The sequence below is a fragment of the Sphaerulina musiva genome, assembly GCF_000320565.1.
Source record: "Sphaerulina musiva SO2202 unplaced genomic scaffold SEPMUscaffold_1, whole genome shotgun sequence".
Lineage (NCBI taxonomy): Eukaryota > Fungi > Ascomycota > Dothideomycetes > Mycosphaerellales > Mycosphaerellaceae > Sphaerulina > Sphaerulina musiva.
In genome coordinates, this window is record NW_016017383.1 from 1,094,058 (window position 1) to 1,120,611 (window position 26,554).

The 26,554-nt window shown below is 55.2% G+C and overlaps 10 protein-coding genes across 10 annotated transcripts; 4 read left to right on the forward strand and 6 right to left on the reverse strand.

Moving 5' to 3' along the window:
* The first annotated feature begins 8 nt into the window (after window positions 1-8).
* On the forward strand, window positions 9-3,322 carry SEPMUDRAFT_122078 (Bud-site selection protein). Its single transcript, XM_016901748.1, has 4 exons — window positions 9-2,182; window positions 2,236-2,357; window positions 2,414-3,145; window positions 3,209-3,322. Exon 1 carries the CDS (start codon window positions 28-30, stop codon window positions 1,216-1,218), a length of 1,191 nt encoding a protein of 396 aa, XP_016764678.1. The 5' UTR covers window positions 9-27; the 3' UTR covers window positions 1,219-2,182; window positions 2,236-2,357; window positions 2,414-3,145; window positions 3,209-3,322.
* Window positions 9-3,322, reverse strand: SEPMUDRAFT_56026 (subunits of heterodimeric actin filament capping protein Capz). Its single transcript, XM_016909386.1, has 3 exons — window positions 3,209-3,322; window positions 2,414-3,145; window positions 9-2,357 (listed from the first exon to the last, which is right to left on the reverse strand). Exons 1-3 carry the CDS (start codon window positions 3,269-3,271, stop codon window positions 2,322-2,324), a joined length of 831 nt encoding a protein of 276 aa, XP_016764679.1. The 5' UTR covers window positions 3,272-3,322; the 3' UTR covers window positions 9-2,321.
* Window positions 3,323-3,504: 182 nt separating this feature from the next.
* SEPMUDRAFT_145784 (uncharacterized protein) lies at window positions 3,505-5,569 on the reverse strand. The gene has a single exon (XM_016903266.1). The coding sequence runs from the start codon at window positions 5,551-5,553 to the stop codon at window positions 3,640-3,642; it is 1,914 nt and encodes a 637-aa protein (XP_016764680.1). The 5' UTR covers window positions 5,554-5,569; the 3' UTR covers window positions 3,505-3,639.
* Window positions 5,570-6,089: 520 nt separating this feature from the next.
* On the reverse strand, window positions 6,090-6,542 carry SEPMUDRAFT_11587 (uncharacterized protein; the record flags this gene model as incomplete). Its single annotated transcript, XM_016901203.1, has 1 exon — window positions 6,090-6,542. A coding segment is annotated over one exon (453 nt), but the record flags the coding sequence as incomplete, so codon positions are not given.
* A 1,483-nt stretch (window positions 6,543-8,025) lies between these two features.
* On the forward strand, window positions 8,026-9,767 carry SEPMUDRAFT_145785 (uncharacterized protein). Its single transcript, XM_016903267.1, has 3 exons — window positions 8,026-8,168; window positions 8,348-8,502; window positions 8,561-9,767. Exons 1-3 carry the CDS (start codon window positions 8,154-8,156, stop codon window positions 9,630-9,632), a joined length of 1,242 nt encoding a protein of 413 aa, XP_016764682.1. The 5' UTR covers window positions 8,026-8,153; the 3' UTR covers window positions 9,633-9,767.
* A 267-nt stretch (window positions 9,768-10,034) lies between these two features.
* On the reverse strand, window positions 10,035-14,912 carry SEPMUDRAFT_145787 (uncharacterized protein). The gene has a single exon (XM_016903268.1). It carries the CDS (start codon window positions 14,854-14,856, stop codon window positions 10,723-10,725), a length of 4,134 nt encoding a protein of 1,377 aa, XP_016764683.1. The 5' UTR covers window positions 14,857-14,912; the 3' UTR covers window positions 10,035-10,722.
* Window positions 14,913-15,229: 317 nt separating this feature from the next.
* Window positions 15,230-18,291, forward strand: SEPMUDRAFT_145788 (DUF747-domain-containing protein). Its single transcript, XM_016903269.1, has one exon. The coding sequence runs from the start codon at window positions 15,390-15,392 to the stop codon at window positions 17,985-17,987; it is 2,598 nt and encodes an 865-aa protein (XP_016764684.1). The 5' UTR covers window positions 15,230-15,389; the 3' UTR covers window positions 17,988-18,291.
* A 343-nt stretch (window positions 18,292-18,634) lies between these two features.
* On the forward strand, window positions 18,635-20,121 carry SEPMUDRAFT_112606 (Clavaminate synthase-like protein; the record flags this gene model as incomplete). Its single annotated transcript, XM_016900988.1, has 6 exons — window positions 18,635-18,945; window positions 19,001-19,034; window positions 19,106-19,418; window positions 19,503-19,508; window positions 19,575-19,817; window positions 19,967-20,121. The coding sequence occupies 6 exons, from the start codon at window positions 18,635-18,637 to the stop codon at window positions 20,119-20,121; spliced, it is 1,062 nt and encodes a 353-aa protein (XP_016764685.1).
* Window positions 19,968-23,077, reverse strand: SEPMUDRAFT_145789 (kinase-like protein). Its single transcript, XM_016903270.1, has 2 exons — window positions 20,641-23,077; window positions 19,968-20,572 (listed from the first exon to the last, which is right to left on the reverse strand). The coding sequence occupies exons 1-2, from the start codon at window positions 22,530-22,532 to the stop codon at window positions 20,479-20,481; spliced, it is 1,986 nt and encodes a 661-aa protein (XP_016764686.1). The 5' UTR covers window positions 22,533-23,077; the 3' UTR covers window positions 19,968-20,478.
* Window positions 23,078-23,623: 546 nt separating this feature from the next.
* SEPMUDRAFT_152752 (uncharacterized protein) lies at window positions 23,624-25,103 on the reverse strand (the record flags this gene model as incomplete). The annotated part of the gene is made up of 4 exons (XM_016907482.1): window positions 23,624-24,163; window positions 24,374-24,416; window positions 24,468-24,871; window positions 25,095-25,103. 4 exons carry the CDS (start codon window positions 25,101-25,103, stop codon window positions 23,756-23,758), a joined length of 864 nt encoding a protein of 287 aa, XP_016764687.1. The 3' UTR covers window positions 23,624-23,755.
* Window positions 25,104-26,554: the final 1,451 nt, after the last annotated feature.

Genomic DNA, 26,554 nt, shown 5'->3' on the forward strand with positions numbered 1-26,554 from the left:
TCCGTCCTGGCTGAACACAGTGCGGCCATGGCAAAGCGCAAACGAGACGACGGAGATGGAGCAGGAGATGACGCCGGCACTGGCGCTGGAGCTGGAGCTGGAGCTGGAGATGCAGATGCGCCCAATTTCCGGCGGCAGCGACAGATCATGGCTGCATATGTGCAAGGCGCTCAACAGCTGGAAAAGGCCTTCAAGCTGGCACGTGGCTTCGAGCGACAGAAGCTGGGCCGTCGCAGAAAGAATGCGCTCGCAGAAGCAAAGGTGAAAGAGGCAAAGGGAAATGCGGACACCATGGCAAAGAGGTCAATAGAGGATGAGGTAGCTCGCATTGACGCAGAGGTGGCTGCGCTCAAGACGCTGGATACGACGCGGTCGGCACACAACTTCCTGGCCAAGTCGCTGCTCAAGATCAAGGCTGTGCAGGTAGCACCCGATCTTCCTGCCGACATCAGCTCCCCAAAGCCTGTGTCGTCCGACTCCGCCATGCTGAACGTGCACGCACGACTATGTAACTCGAATCCCGTCAAAGCTGCTCTACCGGCTGCTGCTGCTGCTGTCAAGAGCGAGTTCGGTTTAGTGCCAAACGGCCAAGATGTGTATGCGGCGAAGAGAGCTGGCGTGCATTCTGCAGACGTAACCAAGGACGATGGATCTGAGAGCAATGACAATGACGGCGGAGACGACGAAGTCGACCACGACACAGGTGACGGTTCGGATGTGGACATTGCAGACCTAGAGCGGCAGCTGGAGCAGGAAGGAGTGACGCGCAGCAGGCCGGGCAAAAATCACGAGCCCACAAAACTATTCTTGCCTACTTTAACAATGGCTGGCTACGTGTCTGGAAGCGGATCCGATCTGGACGACGACGATGTCCACAACACAAAACCGGCGAAGAACCGGCGTGGTCAGCGAGCACGTCAAGCTATCTGGGAGAAGAAGTATGGCAAGAGAGCAAAGCACGTTCAAGAGCAGGCTACAAAGCAGGGCCGCGACGCCAAACGTGGTGCCGCCTCCTTCAGCAAATTTGCCAAAGATGCAAATGCAGCACCGCTGGGGAAGCAGAGACCTGAGCTCGGACTGATCAAGAGCGCCGAAAGGTCCAAGCGGTCCCGAGATGACACTGGACCTCTGCACCCCAGTTGGGAGGCTGCTAAACGAGCCAAAGAGAAGAAGATCGAGAAGATTGAATTCGCGGGCAAAAAGATCGTCTTCGACTGAGCTATCAAGGATTTATATACTGGTCTTGCAGCTTTTCATTAGCGTAGCTGACGGCCCTGTTGCTGCGTAGGAATTGTCATGTGGCAGACTCCGGCTCTCCCTCTGGTACTAGAGGGCATTCTCTGCAAGTGAGTTACGGTGGAAGATCATCTCCTTTGTTCCCTGCCGCAGCCTGCTGAATTCATTTCCAGGATTATCTGCTCAGCCCTGCGAAAACATCTGGTCTCTGGCCAAGTCGCACCATCATCCCCTGCATCACGCAGGCGGTCTGCTAATATGCGTCCACGATCATATGGGTCAATCCGATGTATGGCTGCACTAATAAAGCAGTCTGCGGGGTGGTCGTTCAATCGATCATAAGCTTCCCACACGATCTCGCAAGAACTCTACGGCACTGCTGCCACAGCGCAGAGTGGAACCAGTAGGCGTTTTGGCCAAGATACTGCTTCTTAAAAAGGGGCAAACCTGAGGTTGCTGAGTGCAACATCTGGACACCAAGAAGTATTGCCACTTGCATCCGTGCATCGATCGACGCTGCATCTTCTGAACTGTCATCCGAAATGCTCAATCAATTGCGCCGGATGCACTCAAACTCTCAGAGATCTAACGTGGAATCTGTCATAGACCGCCACTTTCGAAAGTCTTGCAATATCACGCCATCGTTGTACTTCGGGTATCTGTCACTATTGATGGGAGGATGCTTTCCACTGGAATCAACTGTGTTTCCACTGAGTACTTGTATCAGCGCGACAGGCGCGCCACTAGAGTTTGGCTGTGCGCTCCTGATGGGTCGTGTAAGTGTGTAGGCGCTGGGAGGCAGTGTGCACATTTACCTCTTGTAGCCGTAGGGCTAAAATCAGTCACAGAATGTGTCTTTCCCTGCGATGATACAATTGGGCCGTGTGAGACTGCATACGCAGGCGTATTGGTCACAAAGTATAGCATCCGGTGGGCAGACGCTCGTCTACAGAACTAGATATGAGCACAGAAGACTTAGAATGCAGTTCCATTGCTTACGCATAAGACCAACAGGGCATTGGCGCGTGGCGAGCGTTCCAGGTTCTGTTTCCCGCCTGCTACCCATCGAGGTCCGGCTGCTGGAATTATCTCGATCTTCCACCACCAATGTCCTGGCCCAACTGCAAACGTGTTAACTGATGCCGGAGACGGTAGAGACACTTAGTTGATCACATACCCTGTAGCCGCCGATCTTTTCCCACTCAACCCGCTGCCGCGTGACAGGTAGTTGCCGCCTCAAGCCTTTGAAGCTGCCCTCGGCCAGGGCGGTAAATGATCGATTGAGGTTCTCTTGAAACTTGTTCTCTGCTTTTGATATCTCTCGCACGATGCTATCTCCACTGCCCGAGGCAACGTGCACCTCGCTCTGTTTTGAGGTCGACATGCGGACATTACCGTCTTCGTAGTAGTGCACATCTGCCTTGACAGTCCCGCGCAGTGTGCCAGAGGCAGGTGTGTAGATGTAGGTGCTGCGCCAGCGGCCATTCCAGAAGTTCTGTGGACTGTATTTGTTGGCGACAAGCACGAGAGCAACAGCGGCATCGTCGTCGGCGGGGTAGACGCCAATGGCAGAGGAGGGAAAGTGCTCGGCGGCGGCAGCGTCGAGCGCCTTGAGCAGCGAGCGAATGAGGTCCGCATTGGCAGATTCGAGCGGATACTGCTGCGTACCAGACGCGTGATAGGAGGCATGGTCGACGGCGAAGGACGTCTGGCTGGCGGTGTCGAAGTAGCGGCCGTCGGGCAGGGCGTTGTAGGGCGTGAGGGGAATGTTGCTGCCGCCACTGCTGCCGGGCAGCGTGACGGTCATGTACTGCTCCTCGTTGTACTGAGCAAAGGCCGGTTCGAGCGAGGCGAGGATGCTGGGCTCGTGGCCTGCCAGCACTTTGATATCATTAACCACATTGGCAAGCTACATCACCGCCTTCATCAGCACACGCGACGGCAACACCACGAGCGGCCGCTTCCTACCAACCTCTCCTGGTGGCGCCGATTCGATAAATGCTGCCACAGTGGCTGCTTTGGCGGTGCTGGCCATCTTGCGCTCGTATTAACTGGGTGTCGACGTCCAAATAATCATCGAAGTCAGGGCAGGTAATGTAGGTAGGGTAGGTACATTATGTACAATACATGTAAGGCACGGCACGTACCCGATGTAGGTAGACGCCAAGTTCACCGTTGATCACACGAACGTCACAATGAAACACGCGTGGAGTAACAGTTCGGTTGTGGTCGTGAGGTTGCTGATACAGGACAGGTACATGTATGTGCGCACTATTCGCACCGATTCCATTTCATCTACATAGATATGATACACTGGCAGCCATACAGCCAAACTGTTCGATGAACCTCCTAACCCGCGGGCATGCATGCATGTTCCAAGTGTGTGTGTGCATGACGCAGCCTTCACTCGATGCTCATTTTCATGAGCTCATCTCTGGTGTCAGCCATGGGCTGCAAACCCAGCTTCTTGCCCTGGCTGACCAAGTTGCCTGTGCCACCTCCTCCAACGCCGCCTCGAGCGCCTTGGGCTAGAGTTCCTGATTCACTGCTGACAGAGGCCGTTTTGTGCGTCTTCTCCGGCGGTTGACCCCAGCCAGCACTGCCATCGCGGGTCGAGGGCGAGTTGGTTAGCACAGGGCTGTTCTGCGCAGTGCTCATTCCTGGCGATACAGCTCGGCGTTTGATGGTTCCAATGTCGAAGTCGTCTTCGCGTGGTCGCTTCTTGAACTTTTGAAGGTGCATATCATCGCTGAGCACCGCGCCTGCCACACCGGCGCTGTTCGACAGAATCGCTTCTGAAGCATCAGAAGCAGACGAGCGCGCCCGTGGACGACGCCATGTGGTGAAATCCCCAAAGGGTGAGTCCATATTCGTGTCCGACATGGCGCTGCTGCTCTGCCTGTTGAACATCACGGGTGGCGGGGTGCGCGTTAATGGATCAAATCGTTGCCAGTACTCCAACCCACCGCTGTTTCGGCTCGCATGATCAGAAAAGGTTGCACCTAGTCCCAACCATCGAGTGCTGGTTGTATCGCTGTCCAGGTCTCGACCAAAATCTTCCTGTGCGCACTCGGGCACAGCTGGAAGTAGGTTTGGCGACGAAGCTGCCGTTGAGCTCAAAGGTCGGTCGTGATGCCCATCCAGCTCGCCAACGCTGTTGTCACGCTCGCGTACCTGTCGAATTGTTTCAGCTTCTCGCCTCGACTCAGAATCAACTGGAGCTGCCTCTTCGATGAGAGCCGCTCGAATACGGGCAAAGCCCTTGGTCTTAGGCAAGAGATTGCCTCGACGTACTACTGGTCGACGGACCACACCCGGGGTTGCAGGCGCAGTGGAGGTTGCCTCGTCTCCACTGTCGTTGCCGCTAGAGAGCTGGAGGCCATCAGTGCCCATGGCCAGGCTTTCACGTCGACTCCGCGCGGCATTCGTCATATTCAAGAAATTCCCACTACCAGTTGTCTCTATACTGCTCATGGGTGGTGGCGAAATGTTACGAGGTGATGCTACCGAGTTGTACCCACTTCCACTGGCACTGCTGGAGCTTTTTCGGCTCCTACCTTTGACAGTCTTATGCAATCGCGTACGTCTGATGGTTTTGAGCAGAGAAGCTTGAGCTGGCGAGAAGTGACTGCCAGTTCCCCAGGTTGGAGCAGTTGGCGTCAGAGGGGTATAGGTCGACTGCTGGAAAGGCGTTGGTGCGAAGGCATTCTGCAGTTTGTGCACCTGTGGCGTGGAGAATGCTGGATCTTCGACCTCATCTCCACCCATGCTTGCGTCGCCATCACTCTCCGAGGTTTCACTGCCCGAACCCATCATGTGTGCGCTGCCTACCGAGCTGCCCACAGTACTCTTCTCATGCGCCTGAGCAAGAGAGCCCCACGGCGTCGAGCCAAACGCTGCGAGACTGGGTGAGTCAAGAGCCATGGCGCCAGATGACAGCCGGCGCGCAGGTATGGGCATGGCCTTGTGCGAGATGACCGGCGAAGAGTCGGGACTGCTCTCGGCCAGCGTGGAGTGGTGTAGGGTGGTACACGCGCGACTGAAGTCCAGACCGCGAGAGTGTCGCGGAATGGCAGGCGAGTGCGGTGGCACTGGAGGCAGCGAGACAGCAGACGTCGGTGGTGGAAGTTGCAAGGTCAAGCGTGAGACCAGGTCGGGTGGTCGCCGTGGTGTAGTAGGGACCATGGAAACATCGCGCCCTGCGTCCGCCTCGTGCTTGCCATTCTGGACCATTGCAGCCCGGTCATCCGCTGGTGTGTCAAGGTGCGGCTCATTCTCGTTTGCGCCCAACTCGTGCGTGTCGTGCAGAGAATTCATCCCGTATCGCTTCCATGAGGCGAGGAGGAGGAGGAGGAGGAGGAGGAGGAGGAGGAGGTGGTGGTGGTGGTGGTGGTGGTGGCCTGATGGCAGGGTGCTCCGCTCTCGTCCGGAACAGTCTTGACCACTACCTCCTAGCGTCAGTGGGGTATTTGCTCTCGTGACGGCGGGGGGCTATTGCTCGTGGTGGCCAGCCACGTGCTATGTTCCACTTTCTGTGCACACGTTGCTCCGAGATGTTCTTGTAACATACAACGATAGGTACCTCCTAGGAGTTGCCGTGTAAGTCATTCTCGCGCCTGGTCCGTCCTCGGCGCGATCGCGTGAACTAGAACTACGTCAGCGGGCCGGAAACTCTCGTCCACAATGAACACGGCAGTGTGGATTTATGATGGAGAGATGCAACTCTCTATACACGTGCAGGCTACCGGAGATACCTATGAGTAGGAGCTATATGTATGTTGATGGCTGAGTATGAGCGAAGATAATGACAGTGCACCGACAACAACGAACAGCACTCAGTTGCTCCGACCGCAGATTTCAGCCGCGCGATCCACGTCTGCCCAAGTCGCCTCCCAGATATTGAGCACTTCTAGTCTCCACTTCTCATGTTCATGGCGCTTCATCTTCACGATAGCCCGACAAAGACGCCCCGAAGGTGATGTGGTCAAGAAAGCCCGACTATCGAGGTCCCAGAGATGGGCTTGGTTGTAGAGCTCGAACGTGCCCTCCAAGATGGGAGGCTTATCGTGATAGATGTCGGCGAAGACGAAGTGCTGTTTGCGGCCAGGCGGCTGCTCTCTCCACGATGAGGTGACACGGGCATATAGCTCAATGACAACACTGCTGTTGGTTCGCACAGCTCGACTTCCAGTGTTGAGCGCTTCTCCAAGCCGGAAACACGTACGCAGAAGTGTAGCCTTTGATGCGCCAGCGATGGACGATCTGTCAAGAATGGGCAATGGGCAGGTCCGGCGCACGATAGGCTTGCGGACTTGCGAGGCATCTGGCTTATGCTGATCTGTTGCCACAGCCGTCAATTGTGATTCACCCATTCGACATGCACGTGATAATTGCAGATCTTACCAAGAAAGCGTCTCTCTGCGCTGGAGAGGAGTGCGCCTCCGTAGTCTTCATACTCATCCACGTCACGCATATTTTGCTTGTGGCTCCGTGGAGGCGGAGTCAGTATACGTTGGGTGCTTTCTTCTTCGGACTCCACCACCAAGTCGGCCAACGCTGCCTCGTCAAGTGCGTCGGCGAGCGTAGGTACATCGGCATCAAAGATACTTTGGGTGCGCAGCATTTCGGGCTTCTCCGATTCTGGCAACGGAGTGCTGGTGCCTTTTCCTGCCAACTCTAGCATGGAATCCGGCATTGCAAAGGACTCTGTTGTATCTGAGTGCATGATATGGCTTGCATGCTTACCATTTGGACCATGAACGAACAATGTGTTCCTCCGTGTCTCGTCGTCCACTTTGGCTTTGCTCCACAAAAGATGAGTAGACTCGCCTCTGGCAAAGGTGTTCGGGACATCTAAGTCTCTGCCTTCGGCCTCGTGAATAAAACTATCAGTAGTTTCAGTCGACACTGGTGGCAGAAGAGGCGTGGAGAAGTCCACTGCACTTTGTACAATGGTACTCGACATAGTGTGGTAGAGCGTGCAACCCCGGCCTCCGCCAGCCTTGACAACGTCGAGAGATGTGCGCATCGATGTTGAATCGAGAACGTCCATGGAAGTCGTGGGTGCGTAGACAGAGACTGCATTGACTTCCACTTGATTCGACCGAGAACTTGCATCTGCTGGTTCGGCAGCAGCGGAGCTCACCTTGTTCCTCTTTCGCACCGATTTGGTCGACTGGCGGGTCGAGCTCTGCTCACGTCTCACGGGCTGATTTGAAAGATGCGCGGTCTTTTGCCGAGCAGCTTGGTCAACCGGCGCAGTGGCAGTGACAGTGCTGTTCGATCTGCGACGCTTCGAATGCCGCGGCTGCGATTCAACGGAGACATATTTCTTCTTCTGACTCTTCGCAGCCGTGCGGAGCAGGTGAGCAGCCACAGCAGGCAGCCTCTCTTCAGCACGTTCGCTGGGTCCCAGGTATTCGGTGTTTCGTCGAGGGTCCTGCGGAGGCGAACCCGTTGCTGCGCCGACTGCGCCCAGAAGCGGCCGTTCAGGCACGGGTGCTCTGTTGATGGCAGTGAAGCCGGCCATGACGATGGGAGGTCGGAAGGAGGGATTGAAGGACGTGAGTCGAGACTGGAGGAGAGGTGATCAGGTACTTACCGGCACAGGTAGATACCTGAATGTACCGTACCACCTAGGTAGGGCAGGTACATGTAGTTAGTGATGTGGTCACGCGAGGATGCAAGTGCAGCCGGATGACCCTTTCCTCGCCCGCGTGGGGCTCCTGCCTTACCAAAGTTACCTCCTACCTCTACCACCACCTACCTCTCTAGGCTCCAGGCTCCAGTGGAGAACTTCAGAGTGCATCTACACTCCTACATATACCTCATTTTGACCTCCGGCGCCCTTCTGAGAGACTATATCACGGTAGACTGACCGCTGGCGAGTGCAAGTCGTCGAGGCGCCGACCACAAGAATGTTCAGTGGCTCGGTGAGTGCAATCAATCGCCTCTTGGTGCCAAGAAACCCGTTGTGGTCCCCGACTGTCGCGCATTCTGAATATCCGGGTTGAGACTGGCCATGTATACCTATCTGGGGTGGCGACGATGAGGGCTGGTGGGTTTCCATGTCTTGTCGTGCGGTGAGCGCTGACGTGAGACGACATTGCAGCGCAAGCCATACTCGGCAATCACGGTCCAGGTCGATCGCTTGACAAGTGAGCAGTGCGAAGAGGACGATGTCAGTGGCATCGTGGACCTCATCGAAGTGATTCGTATCCAGAGCGGCGGTCCGACAGAGGCAGCTCGAGCATTACGAAAAAAGCTGTGAGTACATGTACTGCAAGCAACCTGCGCCGGGGCGGGTTCCAGCTGATTGCCGCAGTAAATACGGCAATCCTCATCGACAGGTCCGGTCATTGGTGATTCTCGATGGCCTCATTCAAAATGCGGGCGGAAGATTTCAAAGAACGTTCGCGGACGAGCCGTTGCTCGAGCGATTGCGTCTCATGGCCCGCGACGACACCGTCGATCCACACGTGCGACAGAAGTGCAAGGTCCTCTTTGTCCAATGGGCCAACGCGTACAAAAATACCACAGGCCTAGAGCGGATCGCCAATCTATATAAGGAATTCCCCAAAACACAGAGGCCCGTCGTTGCACGCCAGAAAGTACTGAAAGATACAGAGCCTCCCGAATCTCCCTTCGCGGAGAAGGAAACGCGGTCACGATCAAATTCACAACAGAAACCCGTTCAATCGAGCTCTACTCGACCGCTAAACCTGACTTCCAGCTCCCATAGCTTTTCTTCGAAGCTTTTCAAGGAGAAGAAGGCTGGGCCGCAGAAGGCCTTCAATCTGAGCAGGGAGAAAGAAGGCATGACCAACGCCCTTGCGCAGGCCTCTATGGCTTCGACCAACCTACTGAACGCATTGCAATTGATCAATCGTGAGACTGAGCGCATTTCGGAGAACGCGGAGGTTGTGAGGCGTCTCGAAACATGCAAAGCCCTCAGACGCAAAATTCTATACTACATACAGCATGTGGAATCTGACGATTGGATTGGCAGCTTGGTCAATGCGAACGATGAGCTCGTGAAGGCTCTCACCGCGTACGAAATCATGGATAGGAGTATCGATGATGATAGTGATAGCGATGCTTGGGAGGCGGCGGGGAACTCCGCTGGCCCCATCACCGGCCCTATGGCTAGCACTGAGCAACAGCTGGCTGGGCTCTCCATGTCAGATGAAGCCGCTCCTACGAAGCCTGCTAGATCGACGATGAAGATGCCCATGCCACCACCACCGCCACCACCACCACAACCAGTCCCTGCGAAAACGACGGGTGGCTCGTATGACGACGAAGATCATGATGAGGACGACGATCCCTTTGGGGACGCAAATGCTGTACAGACACCAACGATTGAGCGCTCGGGCCTGACATGGAAGGAAGTGTGATGGAGATGTACATGACATTGAAATCATATGTCTAATTTGTGTTGGACAGCTCTTAGCAGTCGTCTGAAGTAAATACATTATACATGTAGTTTTACAAGCGCGGATTTCAAGGCCGGCAACTGCATGTCTGTGTGCACGAGGCAAAGTGGTATCCATGGATCGTACCTTATGCTTGCTGCCTTTATGATGCTTCGCGTCTCAGCTTCCAATGTGGTCTACAGTTTGCGATATGGCCCTGGTCTGTACCTCCTAGGTAGGAGGTACCCATATTGAGTTCTCGCAGCCGCTGCCAACCTACACTGCCTGATTGTATCACGTGGTGTAATGACGTGGTCAAAAGTGGCGTTGCTACCAAGGCAGGCACGAGAACTTGGAAGATTTCACAAGTACAGGTATCATAGATATAACAATACAGGCAGTGCAGCTACCGTACCTTGTTGATCGTCTGACCACTTCACCTCGACATCATACCCAACAGTTCACAGCAGATACACACCCGTCCATCACCACCAGCACTACCATCACCACCAGCATCACATCGCAGCTTCGCTCCAATTTCTGGCAAATACCGTGCCTACTATTCCGGCCCCGCATCCATTTGCACCCAATCAGCGACAACGATGCCTCCATCAACAACGTCAGCGACCTCATCGAGCACATCCAGCGCGACCAAAGGCATTAAAGGGCCGGTCAAATGTTGGTGCGGCGACGATTGCCAGTGCTGTCTGATTCCTTGTGTACGTGGCCAGCGAAAGACCTCACTCATCCTCTTCTCGTTGTGATTTTGGATCGACTGATATTGAGCGCTACAGACTGTCATGTAAAGCACCGATCAGAGACAGAGAGACACAGGGAGAAGGGGGAGACACAGAGAGAGAGAGGAGGTCTGGGAGGATTTGATTGGCCGACGGGAGTCATTCCAGCACGATGCTCACGTGGTATTAATTCATGGGGGGTATCACATGCGTTGACAATGCTGCTACGTGCTCCATATTCCGTTTGCTCCACTCCCGCCAAGCCATGTCATGACTTCAATACACATACCTATCTTACCTATACATCACGCGAACGCTCAACAGAAACGGCTACTTTATGCAGCCCGTAATGGTACACTGTACGTGCCTTGGCCGAGTCCTAGTCTGCCACTCCATCGCCGTTGATCGGCCTGAAAGTCTTCGTTGAGCTCGATCAATTGCTCTGTCTGGATGCGGAGGCTCTCCAGGGTACCCTCGAGGGTTAAGCCATTATGAGCATCGCTATCACCCATCATCATGCCAGGCAGCATGTCCTCGTCCGGGCTTGGCGAGCGGAAAGGATCGGCGAGCGAGCCCTGAGACTGGGTGCCCGCCAAGCCCGCCGCGCTGCTGGCTCCCTGCTGCAAGGCTATAAACTCATCGTGATGATTGCGAAGCGCAGAGCGGAGAATGGCGTTGTCCTCTCGCAATCTCTCGATTTCCTGAGCTGGTGTCCAATGCGCGTCAAGCGAAGAATGTACCGGATGGCGCGCTTCTGATCCCTCGGACTCACTGTCCGACATCTCGCAAGACCTTTCAGGGCGGTTGACAAACACATGGGAGAGGCTTTGCGGAGTTTGTGATGCTTGATTTTGATAATTGGCTGACCGCAGAGTCGCAATCGCAGCTTCGTGCTGCGTCCGCAGTGTTTCCAGCGCTTCTTCGTGTTGTCGTGCGTGCTCCTCGGCCGCCTTGCCCGCCTCCTTGATCGCCGCAGCTTCGACTTGGGCGACATGAGCCGCGTGAGCCTCGACAATTTCCTGCATTTCATTCATGTGCTCACTAGTCATCGCACGAAGGGCCCGGTCATGGTCATGCTTCAAAGTCGTCTCCGTCTGGGAGACGGCCGCGGCCTCGACTTCCGCAATCTTGACTGCATGTCCCACTTCGGCCTCGAGCATCTGGCGGGCATGAGCATCCGACATGTTCGAGATGGCGTTTTCATGCTCTTCCTTGAGCTCTGCCAGTGATATTTGCAAGCTTGTCCGCACGATCTCTGACTGTTTTGAATGCTCCTCGATCCTTCGCAGCTCCGTCATTGCCTTCTCATGCTCAACGCGCATGGCGCCAATAGTTCCCAGGAGATCTTCGCGAATGCTGATATACTTTCGGGCCTCGTCTGCCACGATCTGATGCTCGCCCTCCTTGAATCGGGCGAAGCTTTCCCGCAGCTCTTCATAGGCAGCCTCGTGCGTCGCCCTTTGTTGCTCCAGCTCCTGATGGTGCTCCATCTGCAAGTCTTGGAGCTTCTTTGTAAGGCTGGCGCCGTTTTGTACAACGGCCTCATACTCTTCTCGATCGACGCTTGTAGAAAGTTTCTGCCGAAGCTGCTCAGTCAACTCCTCATGTAGCGTTTCCTTGCGGCGTGCTTCCTCTTCGAAGTGCTCCGTCAGGCGAGTCAATTCGCTTGCATGAGTCGTGTCCTTCTCTGTGTCTTGTCGAGAGAAAGTATCGAGACGCTTTTGTAGAGTAGAAAGTTCGCTCTGAGCACTGGAGAGTGAGTTTTCGGCAGCCGCTTGGGACGACCGGGCTTCCTGCAACTCAGAAAGCAGCTCAGCAGAACGACTTTTGTTCTGGTCGGATTCCCGTTGCAAGTCATCGTATAGAGACTGTAGTATTTGATATTGATCGACTTGATGGCTAATTTGGTCGCGAGCACTGTTCGCATCCCGTAGCTGGTGCTGCAGAGCTTGTAGCTCGTTTTGTAGACCTTCAATAGTTGCGTTTGAACTGGCAGACTCGTCCGCAGCCGTGAGCTTACCATCCTCAATGGTCTGTTGAACTTCACGGACGCTGCACTGCAGTGTTTCGATGACACGTTGGAGTTCAGCTTCGTCACGCTGCTTTTCCACACGAATGCGCGAGGATTCCTCCTTCGCAGCTCGCAGCTCGTCTTCTTGCTGCAGTCTCATGCTTTCAAATCCCTTTCGATCATGGTCCCTTGTGCTAATCGCGTCGTCCAATTGCTGCTGGAGCTCAATGGTCTTGCTTTGTAGAGTTTCCAGTGTGGTGGCAAGCTTCGCTGTGTCTGCGTCGTTTTGCGACTGCAGGCGAACGATCTCGCGTTCACTCTCCTGAACCTTGCTGTTGAGAGACTCAATGATACCCTGTAACCGGGACGTCTCCTGCTCATGCTTGGCTTTAAGGTCCTCGTTGAGTTGCTGAGATTTCAGAACCTCTCCTTGAAGCTGCTCCGCTACGACTTGAGCGGCTTTGTCGTCATGCGAAACAACTGCGAGCTGGGCCTGGAGGCTCTCTATAAGTCTTGTTTGTTGTTCACTTGATTGGCGATGTTGCTCCAGCTCTGCCTCACGAAGCTCCTTCAGCTCATTAAGCTCACTGCGTACACTCTTTGTGGCCTCGTCTGCCTCGTCCATACGTCGCGTATACGATTGCAGCTGGAGAGAGTGCTGCTGCTGCAGTTGCTCCATGTCGGCCTCCAGTGCTTTGACAGTACTGGCTGAGCCTTCGAGGGCCAACGATGTTCGCTGCGAAGCCTCTTCATCGTTGACTCTGAGTATTGCTACCTCCTCTTGCAATCGTTTGCTGGTCCGTTCTGCATCTGCCGCCGCTGCCCGGAGTTCCTCTGTCTGCTGGTGTGATCGTTCTTGCACTTCTTTCATCTCGTTGTCGAACCGCTCCTGACTTTCAACCAGTTCGGCGGACAGCTTTTCTGCCTTATCTGCTGCGGCTTCACTACGCTGGCGTTCCTCGTCCAGCTCTCGACGAAGTTCGGCCGTGAGCTTTTCTGCTTTCTCCGCCGCGGCATCACTACGCTGACGTTCCTCATTCAGCTCTCGACGAAGCTCGCCGTCCTTTTGCACCTGCGCTTGGCTGTCCTCGTCCAGTTTCATTTGACAACGGTCGATCTCTTGCTTCAACTCTTCCACGACCTTGGCAAGAGAGTCCCGATCTTGCGACTTTTCGATCAGTTCCTGCTGTAACTCTTGCTCGTTTTGTGAGGCACGCTGTTTGCTCTGTCGCAGGGCCTCCTCGACGGCCTCGATCTTGACCTCCACACCTTCGAGTGAAGAAGATCGTCGGCGCTGACTCTCCAGATGGGCCTTCAGAGATTTAATCTCCGAGGAGAGTGTCTGGCGCACAGAGTCTAGCTCTGCAGCATGCGTCTGACGGAGAGCCTCAGTTTCGGCGCTATGCTTTTCTTGTGAAGCTATTATTGCTGCCGTTGCAGAGTTGCGTCGGGAAGAAGTCTTTGAGTCGTCCATAAGTGTGCGATTCTGTGTTTCTAAACGAAGAACTTCTGCCTGGAGAGTCTTAATCTCCGCCGACAACGCATCCCGGGCAACGCTTTCGCGCAAAAGATTTTGCGTAAGCTCTATCTCTCGCTGACTCTGCTGGTGCTCTGATGGCTTCGGCGCAGGCGCGGTAGCTGGCCTCTCAGTGCTGTCTGATTGTGCACGCTCATGACGCAAGAGCTTTGCAGGTCTGCGCTCAGCCTCGGCATCCGAGACAGCCTGCGGTTTCAGCAGCGGCGTGGCAGACTTCTTCGATCGGATCTCGAGCTTGCGAGGCGACGACGCCTGCAGTCCCGGCTCGGGCGCATCATCTTGCGTGTCCGTCGGGAGAGAGGCGGTGTCGGATGACTCTTCGGCAATGGTGTCACGAGACACGGGACGTGTCGTGCTGGCGGAGCTACGGGGGACGGGAGAAGAAGTGGTATTCGTAGGAGCATGAGCAGGAGCCGAAGCGGAAGGCTTACTGCCTGCCGTCGATAGTGGAGTGGTCTGTGACTTGGGAGGGGCGGTGGTGCTAGTGCTGCTGCGAGCTGCGGCAGAGGGCGTGACCGTGGTGCGCTTGGCAGCTAGACTACTCGTAGGTCGTCTGGACGCTGCAGTCGGTGAGGCGGTAGCCGTGGCTGTCGATGTCGTCGCACCGGCGATTGTGGTGCGTCGCGGCGGGGTGGTCTTCGTGGTAACAGAGGGCAGGGGCGGTTTGCGAGTGGTGGTTGACCGTGCCGCGAGGGTGGATGAGGATGTGCTAGTGCGCGACGCCGATGGTCTGACAGCGGTGGCGGTGGTGGTGGTATTGCCCGCATTACCGCTTTTGCTGGCGGTGCTCGGGGTGGTAGAGGTGGAGGAGGAGGCCGAAGTGCTCGTCCGGGCTGCTGCTGCTGGTCGAGTCGATGTCGACGTCGTCGGCTTCCGCGCGTCGGTCGAGGACGTCGGCGGTGGTTTCTTGGCGGCGTTCATCGAAGCATCGTCCGTCCGTAACCGCGTCGCCGGAGGTATACAATGAGGTAGTCTCCAATGCCGGTGGTTGTGTCTGGAAGACAATCTCGTGACCCTAAAGTAAGGTACGGTATAATTACAGGTACCTGGTACCTATTTGGGAAGGGGGGGAAAGATGGGGTGTTCTAGCGCGTTCGTCCCCGTCTTCCGAGGCTTTTCGCGCCGTCCGGGATGGGACTGCCCTGCTGCAGGGCAATCGCGGTGAATAATGTGAAGACTACATAATCGAGACTCACGTGACTACATAGGTATAGCTGAAGGTTAAGAACTTAAGAACTCAAGGTACCTATTATTCCAGTGGATCTCCATAACAACATTGAAATGGAGGCGTGGCCTTTCTCGTCCGTGCAGCAACAAACGATCCCGTCGGAACCTCGCCGAAACCTCGCCGGAACCTTCCCCAGGACGAAAGCCGCATCTGCGGGCTGTATAGAGAGAAAGAGAGGGACAGAGACAGAGGGAGGACACACAGAGCGGACAGTACATGATGCACCATGACGGCCACCGCCGCCGCCCATCAAGCCGATGGCGACGATGATGATGACGAGGACAACAATGACCGCGACAGCAACCCCATCAATGGAAACACCCGTCTGCCCACTCCATCGCCCACCCTGTCGCCCGCTGGAAGTGATTCGGATGCGCTGTATGATGGAGCTGGGCCCAAGCACAAACAGCGCCGCCGCAGCAGTGAAGCGACGCAGGCTCTCAGCTCTCAAGCACTGCACCATCTGACGGCCTCGCCCGAGTCGCTGCCGCTGCGATCGCTAGATGATGCTCTGCCTGCGCTCCGTGAGACGAGCGAGCAGCAGCAGCTCGGGATGGATCAAGACGCAATGCCAGCCACGGCGTCGCCCTCCGCCAGCTCACCCGCTCCTTCGCCACGGAGGGCGCCGCGACGCCAGTCTTCTCATCGAACTACAAAGCGCAACAAGCCTTCGCTTCCGCAGCTGCGCACTGACGAGCCACGCGAGAGGAGAGGCAGCAGCGTCACGCACAGAGCCTCGTCTACAGCAGGCGCACTTCGATCGCCCCTACCCTCCGTGCTGCCCGTTCCGCCACTCTCATTGCCGACGTATCTGCACCTGGAGCTGACTTCGGAAAGGCCATCTCCTCTGTACATTCATCGGCCTGCAGCTAGTGATCACCCCTACGAGACTTCTGCTGTGAAATTTGAGCGACTCCATAACTTTCTGATGCTTCCTCTGCAATTGGAGCGCGCTCTGGTCTTCGGTGCGATAGCGTGCCTCGACGCGTGGCTCTATACCTTTACAATTCTTCCTTTGAGGTTCTTCAAAGCGCTGCTGCTCCTCCTTCGCGGGCTGGGCAGAAATGCCGCTCAGGAATTGGTCGATATTGTCGGCTTCACCTATCAAGGCATCGGACGCATGTGGCGGCGCCGACACTCATCGCCGTTGCAGCACCAGTCTCAGCACCAGTCTCAGCACCAGTCTCAGCATCAGCACCAGCGCTCTCAGCACCAGAGCCAGCATAAAAGGCCAGAGAACGACATGCGTCAAGGGTCAGGCGCCAGCCATGTTCCATCTTCTCCCCTCAGGCAATCTCGTCAAGCATCGAGCGCATATCGACATCAGCGAACGAGATCGAAACCCTCGGCGCTCCTTGCGAGCCATAAAGCAGACCTGCTACAGGGCCTGTTGATCATTACCAGTTGCATTGCACTCATGTCATTTGACGCGAGCCGAATGTATCACTCCATCAGAGGTCAAGCCGCCATCAAGCTTTACGTGATTTACAACGTCCTCGAAGTTTTCGATCGTTTATTGTCTGCGCTGGGGCAGGACATCCTGGAGTGCTTGTTTTCGCGAGAGACACTGGAGCGCAATGCCGACGGGCGCAGCAAGATCATACGTCCGTTCTGGATGTTTCTGCTTGCACTGGTCTACGTCATTGCTCATTCGACAGCACTGTTTTATCAAGTCGTCGCGTTGAACGTGGCTGTCAATTCGTATTCGAACGCTCTTCTGACTCTACTGATGAGCAATCAGTTCGTCGAAATCAAGGGCACCGTCTTCAAGAAATTTGTCAAGGAAAACCTGTTCCAGCTCACTTGTGCTGATGTAGTCGAACGCTTCCAACTATGGCTCATGCTGCTCATTATTGCACTGCGAAATATTGTTGAGGTTGGAGGCCTGAGCATTAGTCTCAGTAGTGCGTTTGGGGACATGGGCACCTCAGCAGAAGAATCAGGAGCAAACGCCGCCACTGGGGTTCCACTTTTATCTGGGCTTGTCATTCCCAAGGCCTTCACGCTGATGCCAAAATGGACGGGTGAGGTCCTCGGTCCGTTCTTGATCGTCCTGGGGAGCGAGGCGCTCGTGGACTGGTGCAAGCATGCCTACATTTCCAAGTTCAACAACGTGAAACCGAACATATATGCTCGTTTTCTTGACGTTCTGGCCAAAGACTACTACTCACACGCTTTCGTTGATCAGAATTTGACGAAGCGCCTGGGGTTGCCCATTATTCCTCTCAGCTGCTTGTTTATCCGAGCAATGGTCCAGACATACCACATGTTCCTGGCCACTCACATGCCAGCGCCCATCATCTCGAGTGCGACCTCGATTTCATTAGATTCTGATCTGTCAGAGCGGTCTTCGGTGATCATGGCCGCCTTGCACAACTTCGACACAGTCCTGCGCCGGGCGCTTGGAAGATCGACGTTCGGGGCTGGCAACGAGACTGTGTATTCCGTGGCGTGGTGGAGCCTTGACGATTTCATCGCACTCGCGACGATGGTCATATTCTTCTTAGTTGCTTATCTGATACTCCTCGCTTTCAAGCTGATGCTGGGTATGATGCTCCTGACGTATGCTCGTAATCGATTTCGAGATATGAAAGCCAGAGAAGAGCAGAGCGTAGACACTCATGGTCGTCGGGTTGGTGGCTGGGGCGCTGTCGAGGTGGATGAAGACAAGATGCGGTGGATATATGAAGACGATGCCGATGGCTTGGCCAATCTGAAAGGAAAGGAAAGCAGAGGTCGGCAGAACGCTACTACTGCTGAGCAGGGGCCTCTCAAGCTGGACAAGGTTGAACGGTACAGCATGATTGGCAAGCGCATATGGTGAAGAACAGACTCTCCTTGCCACTCCAAGTCTGTCGTCGGACATTGTACGTTTGTGGAGGAATGATGAAGAAGGGTAAGGTCGATACCTATGTGTAAGGGACGCATCGCATCGAGCTCCCTTGTTCACGTCAGAGACACGTGATGTGTCGTGCTGCTGCTGCTGCTGGTGGTGGTATGGTGGTATGGTAGTATGGTGGTATGTGCCTGGCAGGACCACGACAGGATGATGAATATTCACTCATGTTCCCTTTCTTACCTAAGGTATTGTAGGTTGTTATTGGATGTAAAATGCAGCTCCCGGCAATGGCATGCTCCTGATGAGGGGAGCGGGGAGGGGGGGGGGGGGGGGCGGGGGGACGGGAGGGGAAGGGAAGGGAGAGGGCGGAAATGCGGAACACTTGCGTTGCGGAATCATGACGGCATCTCTGGAGGTACAAGTACAAGTACATGTACCGACCTTTCTGTGTCATTCTCTCTCTCTCTCCCCCCCTCTCCCTCGACATTACTCCGAAATTACTTCGACCTCCCGAATCACATTTATACATGTAATCGGGACATGATATCACCACAGGACAAACAGACTAACTGATTCGGAACGCACCGCACCGCATCGCACCGTACCGTACCTGACCTTACCACAACTGCATCATGCCTCACAAGGAGCAGCAGCACGTCGAGTTTGTGCCTGAGGACTATCCTCCCTTTCCCGCTGACTTGAAGACAATCGACCTCCAGACCATTTCCTTACAGAAAATCCAGAATGCGGACTCTGCCGAACAAGACCGCATGTTCGCCGCCTGCAAGAATTGGGGCTTCTTCTATCTGGACCTCACTCAGTCGGACCAGGGCGAGCTCATATCTCAAGGGGCTGCACAGGTTGCCCGCGTTGCTGAGGGCGTCATGGCACTTCCTCTTGAAGAGAAAGAACAGTATCCGTTTACAGATGGTAACATCTTTGGGTATGTGAGCAACTTCATGCCACCCACTATGACATGCTTCTCAAGTCGTCTTCAGGTACAAGAAGGTCGGCCAGACCAAAGTAGACAAGGTGAGGGCCTTGTGCTGGGCTGAGCCAACGAGTGTGTATCCGCACCATGGACGAATTAACGCTGCCCCTAGGACCAAACGCCAGATACTGCCGAGTTCTTCAATGTTTCCAAAAACGATATGATTGTTCCTGACGCGCAGATGAAGCGGAAGTGGCCCAATATCATCGTAGAGAACAAGGGCCTTCTCTCAACGTACTGCAAGACGGCACACTCCGTGGGCGTCCAGATACTCGGTATACTGGCATCGAAGCTCGGCATCGATCCCGAAGAAATTTTCCAAAGACACACGATTGAAAAATTCTCTGGTGACCATATTCGCATGACGAGAGGACCGCCACGGAAGACAGCGGAAATGCCTGAAATACAGACCCCTTCACATACAGGTGAGAAGAAGAGGCAGCAGCAGATTTGAGCTACAACCACCAAGATACTCACTAACTGTTGGACTTTGCACGGACTTTGCACAGATTTTGGTGAGAGTAGAAAGTCCACTTCGTCCGTGCTTGGAATTGCTGCTGACGATGTTGGATGGTCCACAGGTACCATCACCATACTGATGAATTGGCTCGGCGGGCTCCAGGTCTTGGGCAGCCCCAATCGCATTCTCGGCAATCTCGATTTTGCCGACGACAACAACAACGGAGAGTGGCTTTGGGTGAAGCCCAAGAAGAACTGCGCCATTGTTAACCTCGGAGACGCCGCAGTGAAGTTCACGAATGGCGTTCTGTGCTCCGGACGCCATCGAGTTATTCCAGCTCCAGGATCACAAGGACAGTGGCCACGTAAGTTCAGCCCTTCTCTCATCCAGGGGCGCGTCCCGACACCGTGCATGATTGCCTTACAAGACCTTGTGGGAATCAACCACACGCCCGCTCGAAGCATCGTACGGACCAGGTACCATTGATTCATTACTAATGGTCCTCGACCGCAGGCTACAGCATTGTCTACTTCGTTCGACCTATAGACGAATGCAAGCTCAAAACTCTCAAAGGGACCGGAGTGCCAGAAGCCGGCGACGAAGACGAAGATGGCATCAATGCACGGGAGTGGATCTTCACGCAGGCGGAGAAGCTCGCAGGTCGTTGATGATGTGTTGTATCTTTGGTATCATCCACAACACATAACGTATTCATGCTCGACTGGAGCTTGTTCAATTACGTGTCGTGCATATTGTGCCCTCTCCAGGCTCTAGCAACGAACCTTGTAGGTACTTAGTACTGATTGATGCTACACACGACAACGCTCTGCATCACGAGTAAGCCAGTCATCACCACCGTCTGGACATGTAATGTCATATCATGCCATTGCCTTGCTCCTGTTGTTGTAACCAAGGCGACCATGCTAACAAGGCGCAGCATACCAGTCTGTTACCATGATATTCCCTATTAGCTGCATCCTGTGCGCAAGAAGCGTAGCGTCAGCCCTTGTCCTGTTAGGGCCATTTCAAAACATTGTGCCAAAGTTCTCATCAATCTCCGCCAGCGGCTTGCGCGGGCTGCTTGGTAGTCCATTGTCGTCGGTCGCTGGCTTGCGATGCCTATTTCTTCATGTTAGTCGGGCCTTATTTTGGCCACGCGTGGGAAGGGTGAGCAGAAGGTAGCATACCTGAAAGTGAAGCCCACAAACAATGAGCGGCCCATCTCCCCACCTCGGTCCGCCATGCGCTCCAATGCTTCTTGCTTCTCGAGCACTTCCTTGTACTTAGCCATGTCCTTTTCGCTCCCAAAGTCATCAAAATAGCCTGCATCCGTGTCCGAATCAAGCTCCGGCACAAAAGGCGCACGCTCCTGGCGCAAGCGGTCCCAAGCCACTTCGCGGAAGTAGTCATGGCTCTGGACTTGCTTGATGCCACGAAGCCTGTTCTGTTTCCCTGTGATGAGCCTCGTGATGAGATCCCATGTCCGCCGCGACAGGAAGTAGTTGGGGTCTTCGTATTCTGGCTTTCTCAAAACATGCTGCCAGCGCTTCAGGTTTTGCCACGTTTCGTCGACTGAGGCGCCTGCAAAGGGCGGGTACCCGGCAAGGGCCTCGAAGAGCATGCAGCCCAACGACCAGTAGTCGACCGTGGAGTCGTATTCATCTCCCTTCAACACTTCTGGCGCCATGTAGTCAGGCGAACCGACAATGGACTTGGCATAGTTCACGTCGCGCTCACGCAGCGAGCGATAGCCTTCGCGACGCTCTTTGAGGGAACGCTCCTCCATGGGTCTGCCAAAAGGAATTGCATGAGCGGGAATATTGCCTGCCTCCTCAAGCCGTACTCGCATGCTTTCAATCTTGGCGGGTGCGAGGAAGCCAGCGGCGAGGCCAAAGTCTGTGAGCTTCACATGGCCAGTGCCGTCAATCAAGAAATTTTCTGGTTTCAAATCGCGATGGATGTATCCAAGCTGATGCAGAGCATCAACACAGAGGAACATTTCTGATATGTAGAAGCGGGCATGGCGGTTGTGCAAGACGCCTGTATTGTTCAGAAGGGTCCGGAAGTCGCCACCAGGTACGTATTCCATCGCGAGATAAATGCTGCTGTCGTCTTGGAAAGAGTAGAGTAAACGAGTCAACCACTCGCTCTTGGCGTTGGTGAGAATGTCACGCTCCGTGAGCACATGTCGCACTTCATCCAACTTGAACAGCAGCTTCTTGCTCATGACCTTTAATGCACATATCTCGCGAGTGTCCTTTTTTGATGCCAGATACACCTGACCATAGCCGCCCTGTCCGATCTGAGTCAGAATTTGAAAGTCGCCGTGGCGCAAGCGCGTCCTGCGCTGGCGCAGGTTCGCGCGCTCATGGCCGAGATATTGCTTCCACAGCTCGTTGTAGCTATCGGTATTGGCAGCAGGATCGGATGGACCTGGCACAGGATTGTGGTCTTTGAATGTCTGGAGACGCTTCTGGCGGTTGTGGATGTACGACAGCAGATCGTAGTAGTAATCAAGGAAGTACAGCTGCGTGACATTGGCCAGTCTCTTAACGCTGGGCTTCTGGAGCTTCTCCAAGTCCTCCGATGTGAGACCTCCAGCCAGAGCTCTGCTCGCGTGAGTGGGAGAGGGGTCGTCGCGCTGTCGATATGGCTCCTGTCTGCTAGCAGCAGCCTGGTTGACGAAACTCTGCGTTTGCTGCAGCTGGGGACGGTGGCTGGGTGGCGTGTTCTCCTTGCCCGTCTTGCGCGGTGGACTGCCCGGCGGGCCCGCCTTGACATCAGCCCCGATGGCATCTGCGTACTGTTGCTGGTGTTGGAGATTGGGGTGCTGTGACTGGCCCTGGGTGGGCAGCAGCTTCATCGCATTGTGGAAGACATGCGGCAAGTCAATGGCGCCAGGAGGCAGCTTGTTCTTGCTCGGGCTGCCTTGAGGCGTCTGAGGGGGGGATATGAAGGCCTCGTTCGCGGCGCCGTCGGCATCGTGAGAAGTCGTATTGGTTCGGTCGTTGCTCGCGCGAGTGTGCAGCGGCGGGGGCGGCGTAGGCAGCGTGAAGTCGAGCGGCGTGGAGGGCGCCATCAGGACACGCTGGCCTGATCGATGCACCCGGCGAGCGTCAATCAGGTGCAAATGGCGAGTCACCGGTGGCGGCTCAACAGACCGACAGCACAGCACAGCGCAGTTCCGTCCCGTCCAGTGTCGTCCCGTCAAGGCGGAGTGGAAGTAGGTAGGTAGTCGAGCGCGAGGGAGTCGGGGTGGGGGGAGGGGAGGGGGCGGGGCGGTGTTGCAGCGGACGGTATGGCAGCAGACGACGGCGAGGGCGAGGGAAGTGCAGCGTCGGCTGTTCTTACCACGAACGGGTGTTGTGATGTTGTTGTTGTTGTTGTGGACGTGTCGTCATGTAAACAGCAACCGCTCAAACCCCAAGTACGGCAGGTACTACTGTCCAACCTTGCTCTTGCCGTGTGTTTGTTTCACAATCCAGCGTCTCTCACTCTCGTGCCTTCCTTCTCATTATATTCTCTTCCGCAGCAGCTCCTGCTCTGCGAAATGGACCTCATCGCCGTCGTCCAGAACGGTCAGGTACCACCTCTAGGTACGGAAACGTCCAGTCACCACAGCCCATCTCAGACCCCGATGGAGTCGCGATCGGAGCCGGGTGCAGACTACATACCTTAAGTATATATGTAGTTCTAGTCATTGGCTCTGTGGTCGAAGTACTATGTAGCTACCTTATTGCGCCTATGCCTACGCCTACGCCATTCGCCCGCATTTGCCCAGATAAGGAGCCTGGCTGGCCAGTGGCGGTTGATTCTGGTTTGCGCTGGTGGTCCCAGCAGAGTGGCGATAGCAGTGATAGACTGATAGCGGTGATGTTGCATTTGGCAGGGCTCCTGGCACACGCGCACCACCACGTTCTGCTTGGACGCCCGCTGCCTGTCAATCAGGTGCGAAAACTATCCCGTCGCATGCATGGATGGCGACACGTGCCACCGCCGTGGTCTCCATGATAGCGGACGCCGGACGATGGACGCACTGGGCCTTATCGGTTTCACCATCTGGATGAGATATGAAGAATGAGGGGAGGGGGCACCGGAGGTACATATAGAACGTGTCCGCCCCGTCAAATAGGACTGCTCCTCGATCTGCCTATGACCTGCCTCCGACCTGCGTCCATCTGCCCCAGATACAACACGGCACTAAGCACCTGATCAGGCTCTCAGGCACCCCTGGCTGATTCGGTCCCATGAATGGGCACGGCACCTAAGGTGTACTGTGGACGGTGGTATACCAGCGACCTCCTAGAAGCTGCTGTGCTTCACCGGCATTCTCGAGGGCGACGCCCCGCCGAGATCCATCGACCCGCCATCGGAGTGCCCAAGGACGTTGGTGGATTTCCGGCCACGACGATTACTGTATTCCTTACGAAGGCCCGACGCCTCCTCTCTTCCTAGCTTGGCTGGAACTAGTCTGCGCCCCGAACAGCTCCCAGAGTCGCCAGGCTCCCACGCTTTCAACGTGTGTACGCATGCCGCCGTGCCTCCATACCAGCCCCTCCCCACCCATCCTATATCGGCAGCAGCAGCGGCAACAACAACAACAACAGCAATAGCAACAGCAGCGCCACCACCAGCATCACCAGCACCAGCACCAGCACCAACACCAGCACCAACACCAGCACCACGACTATTATGACTCTCCGCCGTACACTGCACATGGTAACAACGTGCAGGTGAGGATCCCTCGCGCGGGACGATGACCAATCACGAGCTCCATGCGTGATGCTCTTTCCCAATTCTGGGACAGAGCCCCGAAGTCCAAGGACCCAAGTCTACCTACAGCTCCTAGGAGCATTGATTCTCCAGGATCATACATACAATACGGTATGTCAGGTAATGTTAGTAGGTAAGGTCAGGTACATGTCGAGAGACGAGACGGTCGTGATCAACAACTTCCTGCATACTGTACATGTATACATGACCTACCAACTACCTTACCTACCAGGTACCTTACCTTAACCTTCCCTGTCCTGGCCGCTCAACGCCTGGACCCCCTCGGGAAGCCTCGAGTTGACTTTGCTTGGGAGTGGAGCCTCCAGCACTCGCAGACCATTCAGCCCACTTGGCCGTCATCTCATGACAGCCAGCGCTGACACATGCATTTGGCTCGTCTGTGAGCTGAGCGGGAGGTCTGGAGGTACTCCTAGTACTCAACCACCCAAGGTAAATAAATACCTGTACTATACCTGTATGGTAGGAGGTACCACGTCGATTTTGCTGCCACTCTGCCACTCTGCCACTCTCCACCAGATAGCCGCGATCGCGTCCTGTGAGAAAAGCCCCGAATCTGCCCTGTTGTCCCGGCATCCGACGTTCCGACGTCCCGGCAGGCGGCTGTGACTGCTGCGCCTGTCGAGCCTGTCGACATCGTCGGCAATAACCTCATAATTCACATTCTAGGGCATGGCGGAATCTACCTGTACCTACATGTACCTATTGCCGAATATCTTAGCAGAGGCAACTAAGGTACCTACTATTCGATGAATCACGATCGCCGGAAAAGTTGGAGACGCTGATGAAACACAGTCGGTGCATCCCGTCCGTATTGTCGCCTTGGGAAGAGGACCACGCGACCGCTTACTGCCGGCATTATTGCACGGTTACTGTGGTTAGCTTCCTCGACCCGGCCGGCTATTTCGTCTGGTGCCAATTCTATTATTGTATCTCTTCGCGCACTGCACTGCGCTGTTGTCTACCATTCACGCACGAGCGAGGAGCAGACAGGCCAATTATGCACGAATCGTTGTGTTCTTAAAAGAACTTTAGAGGCCTGCTCGTCAGTATACCTCCCCTCTTGGTGGGGGAGGAGGGAGGGGGGCGTGCGTTGACTATAGTTCTGCTAGTAGTAGATTGGGGATAGAGATGTTCGTACCGCACACCGGAATTCTCCATTGTCATCGTCTTTTGGCCAGCATCGAGGGATGATTGCATCAAAGCTGGATAAGGTACATGGGAGCTTGCGCGTGCTGCGCGATCCCACAGGCGTACCATGCAGCCACGCGCAGGAAGCGAGCTCGCACCGGGAACAAGCCGTCAACGATTCTGTGAAGAAAAGCAGAGAGAGGGAGAGAGTACCTCCTAAGAGAGAGAGAGACAGAGAGAAAGAGAGAGAGCGAGGGAGCCTCTCAGAGAGGTCTGAGCCTCTGATGGAGGGGAGAGAGGAGTGAGCGGAGAGTAGCTCCTAACGAATATTCCTGTGGCGCGGCAGCACAACGGCAGCAAAATCAAACCCTGTGAGTCGGGGCGGCTTGCTTCACACGACCACCCGGGATGTATTCGTTCTTGCGGAGTCGATGGAGCCAGCGTCGCAGCGCGAGTGTGCATTGATTTGGTAGCGTACGCGTACCTTACGTGGTATGATTGCTCGTTCTGCTGCGAACGGAACCGAAGCATTCGAGCATTGCAGAGGCGGATACATGTACGTCTCCGTCCTCTGAATAATTATGATGATGATAAAAATAATAATAAAAATAATACTACATGTACCTCCTAATAATACCAATAATCCATCATCATCATCATCATCATCATCGTCACAAGACAATCATGCCAATGGTGGCCACAAGCTCGGGTGGCTCGTCGTCAGCGCACAGGAAGGACCCTGGCGCTCTGCACGCGCATCCCATGTCCCAGCAGCGCAGTAGTGGCCGTGGTGGAAGCCTCGAAGGTCTTAGCCTCTGAGGTCGCACGACAGTCACTAGTGGAGCTTCAATTGGTGGTTGCCGAGTGCCCCACTTCGCATTACCATATCGAGTGTGGAGTGGGATGAAGCACATTACCTACCCTTCCCTGCCGCCTGCCCAGTGCCCAGTGCCCGCCTTCCCTACCTGACCTGTTTTCCCGCCACAGCTCTTCGTTGCCGTGGCCGCAATGGAGGTGAGCCGGCGGAGCGCTTCTGTCTGTGATGAGCGCGCCTAGTGGAGATGGGGAGAGACGGGGAGAGATGGTGGTGATGATGACAATGATGACAATGATGATGATGATGATGACGATGAAGGGCGGAGCGAGGGCCGAGGAGGAGTACATACCTGATAGTGATCC